This window comes from Propithecus coquereli, unplaced genomic scaffold (genome assembly GCF_000956105.1).
Source record: "Propithecus coquereli isolate 6110/MARCELLA unplaced genomic scaffold, Pcoq_1.0 Scaffold105, whole genome shotgun sequence".
In the NCBI taxonomy this organism is placed as follows: domain Eukaryota; kingdom Metazoa; phylum Chordata; class Mammalia; order Primates; family Indriidae; genus Propithecus; species Propithecus coquereli.
Window position 1 is genome coordinate 1,089,616 of NW_012134414.1, and position 9,595 is coordinate 1,099,210.

Genomic DNA, 9,595 nt, shown 5'->3' on the forward strand with positions numbered 1-9,595 from the left:
ATTTACTTTCAGTGGTATTATGGATATGTGGGATGCTGTTCTGTTCATCATGTTGGTTGATACCTTGTTGTTTTGTTTTCCCTCTTGTGCTATTGTTTTATAAGAGCTGTGATGTTTAACTTTCTGATATTTTTACTCTGGTGGGTATCTATTGTGCTATTCCATGTATAGTATACTTTTGAGCATTTTCTGTAGGGAAGGACTCATATTAACAAATTAGTGTTTGCTTGTCTGGAAAAGTCTTCATTTCTCTATCATTTATGAAACTTAGTTTTGCAGGATACTAAATTGTTGGATAGCAGTTGTTCTGTTTAAGAAAACTAAAAATAGTTATTTCTTTTCTTCTGCTGGCTTTGAGTTTGGTTTGCTTTTCTTTTTCTACTCTCTTGAGACATGTCATTACATTGTTAATTTGGAATGTTTCTGTCTTTTTGATGTAGACATTTAAGGCTATGAATTTTCCCCTTAGGACTGCTTTTGCTGAATCTCATTGATTTTGGTAGGTTGTATGCCCTTTGTCATTCATTTCAGGGAATCTTTTGATTTCCATCTTATTGACCCAATAATCGCTCAGCAGCAGGTTGTTTAATATCCATGACTTTGTGTAAAATTGAGTGTTTCTCTTGGAGTTGATTTCTAGTTTTATTCCACTGTGGTTTGAGGAGATACATGGTATGATTTCTATTTTATTTTAATTTGTCGAAACATGTTTTGTGGACTAAGATATGATTAGTCTTGGATAATGTTCCATGTTCTGATGAGAAGAATGTGTATTTGGTAGTTTTGGGGTAAAATATTCTGTAAATATCTGTTAGGCCCATTTGTTCTAGATTCTCGTTTAAGTCCTATGTTTGTTTATTTACTTTCTGCTTGGATGATCTGTCTAGTTCTGTCAGTGGGATGTTGAAATCCTTGGTAATTACAATACTGCTTAGATCTCGTAGGATTTGCTTTATGAATCTGGGCACTCTGTTAGATTTCTCCCTTTACTATTGTACACTGACCATCTTTGTCTTTCTTTACTATTGTTGATTTAAAGCCAATTTGATATGTTATGAGAATGGCTATACCTGCTTTCTTTTGGTTTCCATTTGCATGGAATATTTTTTCCCATCACTTCACCTTGAGTCTGTATGAGTCTTTGTGGGTTAGATGTGTTTCCTGGACACAGCAATACTTTGGTTGTATTTTTTCATCCATTCAGCTAGCCTGTGTCTCTTCAGTGGGGCACTCAGACTGTTCACATTGATTGATAGAATTGCCATGTGGGATGCTGTTCTGTTCCACCTGGTGTGTAGTACCTTTTCCTTTGTTTTACTTCTTGTGCATATGAGCCTCTGAGCTTTAGCTTTTTGGTGGTTTTACTGGGGTGGCTTGCCCATGATTATACAGCTAGTATGTGACAGAGCCAGCATTCAGATCTATGGTTGTTTTTTGATCTACAACATACCCCTGCCTTGTTATAGTAAAGACTAAATAGTGAATGTGGAAATCAGAGAAGCAAAGCCTCTTGAGCCCTTTCAGCTACTGGAGAGTAGTAGTACATTAGGATCTGGTGTGCAAAGAAGTAGAGTATGAGATGGACCAAGACTAAATACTGGCCGGGTGCGGTGGCTCACACCTGTAATCCTAGCACTCTGGGAGGCCGAGACAGGCGGATCGTTTGAGCTGAGGAGTTTAAGACCAGCCTGAGCAAGAGCGAGACCCTGTCTCTACTAAAAAAATAGAAAGAAATTATCTGGACAACTAAAAATATATAGAAAAAAATTAGCCGGGCATGGTGGCACATGCCTGTAGTCCCAGCTACTTGGGAGGCTGAGGCAGTAGGATTGCTTGAGCCCAGGAGTTGGAGGTTGCTGTGAGCTAGGGTAATGCCACAGCACTCACTCTAGCCAGGGCAACAGAGTAAGACTCTGTCTCAAAAAAAAAAAAAGACTAAATACTGGACAAAGAGCAAAAACTGAGAGCCTGAATTGAAAGCCCGTAAAGCATAATCCAAAAGAAAACTTGGGGCAAGAGCAGCTAGAGATTTTGTGAGGGAGACCTAGGAATTGATAAAGTGTGCTTTCGGCCTAGCCCAACTAAAATGTCCCTTTGCAAGGCTGAGTACCTCCTCTGCTGGTCTTAGAGGCCTATAGCTTTCTAAGCATAAATTTTAACAGGAAAAGTAAGGTCTAAGGTCATTTATTTGTGGTTTTACAGATTACATAGCTGTATGTTAAAGTTGTTGCAAAACTGGCCCTATTTAATATATTTCCAAGATTTATATTTTAGAACACAGTTTTTGAAATTTATATAGTGATGACAACATTCTACATCTGTTGCATTTTAAGAATTCAGTAGCCACATGTGGCTTATGGTTGGTTAGTGGTTTCCATATTGAACAAAACAATAAAACATGGGTTCTTTAAAAAAAAAAAGGAACTTTAGGTAATATACACACATGTAAACATATTTGAAGTGTTAAGAAAAATAAAAAGTGAAAAGTATTTTCCCTTGTCTTCCTCTCAACTGTCTGTGCTCTAAAGATATCTACTATTAAAACTTTCTTTTGTATCCATTCAGAAAAAGTATGTCCATCACAATTTTGTATGCATATGCTTTTTAAAAACTACAAAAATTAATTATACTAGGGATGCTGTTTTAAACCTTTTTTTAAAAAGATGAAAACTATATCTCGGAGATCTTGATGCAACACTACATTTAGCTCTACCTCCCTCTTGAAAAGTTGCCTGATGTTGTGTTGTTTGGGAATGGAATATGTCAGTTCTTTATTCATAGGATTTTCCATTATTGCTGATTTTTTACTATTTAAACAATGCCATAATATATATGGCCATTTATGTATATAGGGAAAATTCCTAGCAGTACAGTTGCTAGATCAAAGGATAACACAGCCTCTTAAAGAGGACTCTCTAATGGTCCTTCATAATATTTGCTATTTCTAAGCAAGGAGGGTGTACAGAATTTGGGATTGGGGTAGAGCATAAACAGTGAAGACTGGAAGGAAGGAAACCAGAGATAAAGGTTAAAAAAAAAACTCTGGCTGTGAGATAGGAATGATAAATATTTGTATCAATAATTTTAAGAGTGGCCTTTAAAGTTTAATCAGTACAGTCTATCCTGGGAATACTTTAAAATAATGCTTTAAATGTCAGAATGTTTTTTTTTTTTTTTGAGACAGAGTCTCACTGTGTTGCCCGGGCTAGAGTGCCGTGGCGTCAGCCTAGCTCACAGCAACCTCAAACTCCTGGGCTCAAGCGATCCTCCTGCCTCAGCCTCCCGGGTAGCTGGGACTACAGGCATGCGCCACCATGCCGGGCTAGTTTTTTCTATATATTTTTAGTTGTCCAATTAATTTCTTTCTATTTTTAGTAGAGACGGGGTCTCGCTCTTGCTCAGGCTGGTTTCGAACTCCTGAGCTCAAACAATCCACCCGCCTCGGCCTCCCAGAGTGTCAGAATGTTTTATTGCAACAAAAAAGTATAACCTTTTTTTATAACTGTTAGTGTCTTTGGTTTTATTATAAAGATATTGCATGTAATTTGGAAAATGCAAGAAAAAATAAAACACAGATTTCATTCATCATATCACTACTCAGAGATAACCAATATTATTTTAATGTAGTATTTTTGTATATGTATTAGTACTTAGGTGAGATCATACTGTATATACATGTATTTATATCCAAAATTTTCTACGCTAATCGTCTTGATCATTCTGATTTTCTTTCATTCATTATTCTTTGCTCGCTTTTTTTTTTTTTTTTTTTAGGTAATAGAAATTTAACCTGGTTTTGGAATGAGTTTGGATACCAGAATAATAAGGACATGGATAAACCTTTAGATTCTATTCAATATCAAAGAAGACAAGCCATGGCCATCCCATTCATCATACAGTGTGGTAAGTGTTCAATTCCATTCTAATTATCAAATATTAATGAGTTCCTAAATATGGAAATCATTGGGTTAAGAAATGGGGGACAAGGGAGAAGAAAATGGGTAAGACGTGGTTGTTGCTTTCAAGGAGGTGACAGTCTAGGACAGAGGTTAAAGTAAGCATGAAAATAATTGTATTATAAAGAAAAATAAGGTAAATGATGTAATGGAGGCAAAGAGTTCTTCAAGGGTTCAAAGAAAAGGATAGGGGTTAGTAGAGGCAAGGTTTTTCTGTAGAAGTAGAATTTATGATAGTCTTTAAAGTAGAATTTTGATAGGCAGAGATGAATCATAGGGAATGTGAGTTAATTTCACATCTATACTTCCACTAAATTGTTTGTGGTGGAGTAATAGAAACAACCATGTTTTTATTTTTAATATGTAAAACTATGTCTAATACATAGTAGAAATTTAATAATTGACCAACTGACTGAACAATGAATAAATAATAAAAGACAAAAATATTAGGTTTGGTAAACGTATTAGAGAGCTTTGAGTGGCAGGGTAAGTTTTTACTTTGATAAGCAATGAGAAAGCATTGGAAGTTTTTCAATAGTGGATAACATCATTTGAATCATTGAGTGCTTATTGATGTGTTTTCTAGCCACTGTTCAGAGGGTTATGGAATTAAAGACAATCTCTACTATCTGCAATGAACACTCCACTGGAGAAAACAGACAAACAAATAAAAAAGCACCCTATAGTGTGTAAAACTCTATACAGCACCTCCCCAGCATTTTGCCTGGGAGTACTGCAAGGAGGACCTGACTGGCCAGATTAACTTGTAGTGAGATCACCCTGGCAGCTCAATGAAAGATGAGCTAGTGGAGGGCTAGCACAAGGGGAGGGGTCAGACCTCTGAGGAGACCCTGTTGTAATCTAGGATCCAGATGAGGAATTGTAAATGTCTAAATTAAGGGGTAGCAATGAGAGTTAAGAGGAACATACATGAAAGATATTTAGAAGTTGTAATTGAATATATTAATGACAATTTATTGGATAATAAATATAATGGCTAACAATTACTGTGTGTTGTTGAAATGTACCAGGTAGTGTTATAATTCAGTCTCCAATACCCAAGCGCTGTATGAAATTGGGCATATTATTTAACTTCTTTAAACTGCAGTTTCCTCATTTATAAAATGAGATTAATACTTGTAGCTACATCATAGAGTTGTAAGAATAATATAATTTAATAAATTTAAAGTTTACTAAGTCCTTATGATAGTGTCTAGCAATATTTTTGTCTTTTATCATTATTATAATTATGTCATTTCATCCTCAATAATCCTTTTAGATAAGTAGTACTAATATAGTCTCTTTTTACAGATAATGATACTGAAACATAAAAGTTAAATAATTTGTCCAAGATCATAGAGGTAGTAAGAGGTGGAGCTGTTCAGGTTCTTAACCTCTGTGCAAACTTCCTCTGCCTTAGACAAATACAGACAAGTATTTACCTAAGAGCCATTAGCAGTCAGTCTGGAGAGAATTCAGAATTAAACTGCAGTGTAGCCTGGAGAGAGTAGTGTGCCTCTGTCCTAAAGGCAAAGAGGGACTGTAAGGGGAAAATGGGCAAAAAAAATTCAGAAACTGTGGACTGGAGAGTGGGATAAGAGCAGAAGAAAATACACAAGAAGAAAAATGTATATATGGTCCAGAGACCTTGTTAGTCATGTGGTTGGACACAGAAAGTAGTATTGTCATCAGACAGACAGGTAGTAGGTCAGAGAAAATGGGAGAGTCAAGTCCCTGGAATTTTTAATGTGGTTTATGAAGAGAGAGAGTGGGATCTATTACTTAAGGTTTTCTTGGCTCCAGGTAGCAGAACTTAACTGGAGGGAACTGAAGCAATAACAATAATAATAATTTATTAGTGGGATCCTAAAGTAGCTGATAGTATCTTAGAATAGTTGTACCATCAAGCATAATGGTATATGATGAAGGATTCACTTGTCTTTGAATTGAGAGATACCTCATACTTTTGGTATGTGCAAACTGACATCTTACTCTGATAGATTGATTTCTGATTGTCTCTTTTGTGTGTGATTTTGTTTTGATTATCAGATCTTTGTCTTAAATGGAGAGTCTTACCTTCTTCTACTAATTATCAGGAAAAAGAATTTGTTGACCTCTGGATTTGTGCTAATAATCCTAACCTCTTGGAAAACAGGTAGTTTCAAAAAAATTCTTTATCTATTTTTAATTCCTAAATTTCATATGCATGACCTGGAAAATGTCAGTAAGAGATAGATTTTAGCTTAGTAGCTGATATCTCTTCAAACTCTTTCTACCTCCTTGTTACCTGTGTAAAGATTGTTTTTATTGGTGTGCTTTTCAATCAAATAAAAGAGATCGGTATATAACTATTTGCAAACATTGGGGTGTGTAACTCTTGCTTCCACTGGTGCGAGACTCTGACCCAGTGCTTAAGAGTTCTGCCTTCCAGTTCATTTTCACACAACATATAACCCTCCCATACAGGAATGTTACTCTGAGAGTGTCTCCAGGAGCATTAAACTGTTAGACCATGTGCTTTTTCTATTTAAGTCATATATTGATTTCAGTGCTTTATGCTCTTGGAGGAAAAAGTTCAGACTAATAATAGCTTTCTCTTACTCAGCAGTGATATATGCTATCTCATTCTATCTTTACAAAAGCCTTGTGAACTTCCCCACTTCTCAGAGGAGAACCCAGAGAGGCTAAGAAAGGTTCAGTGACTTATCCAGGGTTCCTCTCTAGACCTCAAACTGGAAGCCAAGCCTCTGGTGCAAAATCTGTACTCCTTTTGCCCTACCACACCCTCTCTGAGAAGGTTCTTTTTGCATTTCTGATTCTATTCAAACACTTTTTAGTGACCAAAATATACCATTTTACAAATGGTAGCATTCATGATCGGTAACCCGTACAGGGTAAAACGTAGCCATTCTTTTTCAAACCACTAGAGCCTGGTTTTGTTTTCCATTTCAAGCACAGAGGAAGGCTATGCATTTTTAGCACAGCACCTGAGAAATAGATATCGGTGTGCTTCTATTACATTCATGCTATGCTGTTACCTGCATTGAAAATATGGATTAGCAGCAGGGGGAAAATGATGCCTATTACTTGGCTGAACCAAAAAAGTTTGAATTTTGAAAAGGATGTTAAAAAATATCTATGGGTTATATTGCATATTAAAATTTAATTTATTTCCAGAAATTTTAAAAAGAAGACAGTTGAATGGATTACATTTTAATAAAATACTTGAGGTTTCTCTTTTCTGAATAAAAACTTCATGTTCTTTTCTCAAATGAAATAGAAGCCTATATAGGTACCACCCCACAGATGTCTTCAAATCAACACTGCAGGTTCTATATATAGTGGTTGTCCCTAGGATTTGTTTGTCTAGCACCTTTCTTTGAAAATAACAATAATAACAAACACCATATGTGGGTGAAATTAAGTGGTTTTTCATAGTAATACTTGGATTTGATTGTAGTTCCTCACTCTTATCAATTGGTAGGGGGCAAGAAAAATATATGCTGCAGCCCTGAAAAACAGAGAAATAATGGGTCTGATCTCTTTTGTTTTCCCTCACTGTTTCAGATGGGAGAAGGCTCTCTATTCTCTACCTCCTCCTCCCTCTCCTAGCCTAACACGCATATATTTTCTGCAAACTTTGTCCCTCACTCCTCTTTTTGGTAGCTGAGTAAAACTCCTCCACACACCTCCCCCAGTGAGTAGTAGAAAACTTCTTGACCTAGAGCAGTCTGGAAGAACTGACCTCAGCATTTTGCTGCATGTCCCCAGCCATGCCCTGAGTCAAAGCTGTGCCCAGTGACAGTTGAACTTCTTATCTGCATCAAGCCTTGATACCAAGGTGCACGAAATAATATCTCAATAGTTTGGCTAACTCAGTTCCTCAGTACAAAGCAACAAAAGTAAAAGTGAGAAAAGCGAAAGACCTCTAACTTTCCAAACCATATATCTTGAAAATCATGAATATTTTTTTGGAAACCATAAGGAGAAATGTGCTTATCCACAGCCTGTTTATTGTTCATTTACAAATAATTTTACATAATTATATATGGCATGTATTAACCCACTAGTTATTAGAAACAGCACATCTGTAAGGCTGGGGAGCAGAGTGACTGCCAAAGCAGGTACTCTTAGAACAGCAGGGCACTGGGGCAGGGCGCTGCCATCAGGCTATGGGGCGGAGGGGCTGCACAGAGCTCAGTAAGCCCTGAGGCTGTCCCTAAGCACTGCAGCACACCTCATAGTCACTGGTCTTCACAGTGATCCTGCATCACCTAACAAATGATCCACGTGTTCCAGAGGCGTAAGTATTTGATATAGAGAGACATCGAGATTTCTATGCCAAATTTTTTTGGGAAAAAATGTTTGGCAGTAATGAGATAAGCCTCAGTGATCTAAAGAACATTTTTACAAAAGTCCTCATTTTATGATAATGTAGAATAAGTGAAGCATTAACAAAATAATTGATATTCTCCCGCCCTCATAAATATATGCCATCAAGCTCTTTTCCATGCAAATTGGAGATTTAAGGTCTTATATAAACTAAAGTCATCAATACAACACTCTTCCTTTGTATTTGAATTTTGGATATACACCAAAAAAGAGTAACTATATGTAGAAGCGAATCATCTTTTACAGACAATAAATAGTTTTCTGTTTCCTCCTGTTAATCTTGTACTTGTTCATTCTGAAGTTGTCATCAGGTAGAAAAGCTACCCTCCATCCCCCTGGGCACCATAAACACAGTATCATCATCAAAAAATGAGAAAGAGAAGCAACTTAGAGAGTCAGTCCAAAGGTATCAAAATAGACTGGCAGAACAGCAGCCACCGGTAAGCTGTCATTAATTCTTTCCAGATTCTACTGTGATTCTTAAGCTGTTGGTTTCATATGTGCAAATTGACTAGTGGGGTTTACCTGAGTAAAATGCATAGCCGCTTTTTTCCATCCTTTTTGTCATCTTCTTTTAATTTTGAATCTTAGGACTGTTCTAGAGGGTGAGTGCAGAGTAGAGAGGCGAATTCTGTGAAAAATACTGGCCATGTGATATCTAAGCCCATCCACACGATAATACATGTGAGGAATAGGACATTTATTTCCACTCTACAGCTACACTGAGAGCTTCACAGAGGTCAACCAGCATATCCGAGTACATGTAGTCCAGGTGGGGACACAGAGTTATATATGTCCCCCAAAGGGTAGGCTGTCTTTTATGTCATTAGGCTTCTTCTCTGAGGGTGGAGTTTTAAGGTAAAGAGTTCTTTTTAAACAAAGGAATGAAATGAAGTCATTTGGAGCAACGTGTAGGGAACTGGTGACTGTTATCCTAAGTGAAGTATCTCAGGAATGGAAAACCAAACACCGTATGTTCTTACTAATAAGTGAATACTGTTAATAATAGATGGGTACACACGGGCACAAAGTGATATAAAGGACAAGAGAAAACCAAGAGGGGGAGGGCGGGAGGGTAAGTGTGGGGTAAAAACTTACCTGTTGGGTACAGTGAACACTATTCTGGTGATGGGCACACCAAAAGCCCTAACTTAGCATTGTATAAGATATTCTTGTAACAAAAATGTTTGTATCCCCTTAATTAATATTCTGAATTTAAAAAATATTCAAAATTCAACAAAGAAAAA

General features: G+C 36.7%; 1 protein-coding gene across 1 annotated transcript in view; it reads left to right on the forward strand.

The window, feature by feature from the left end:
- MORC1 (MORC family CW-type zinc finger 1) overlaps positions 1-9,595 on the forward strand; it is a gene marked incomplete at its 3' end in the record, with an annotated part of 186,727 nt that overhangs the window by 106,933 nt on the left and 70,199 nt on the right. Inside the window, 3 exon segments of the mRNA XM_012645902.1 lie at positions 3,775-3,903; positions 6,006-6,111; positions 8,650-8,788. Of these exon segments, the coding sequence (XP_012501356.1) occupies positions 3,775-3,903; positions 6,006-6,111; positions 8,650-8,788 (374 nt within the window).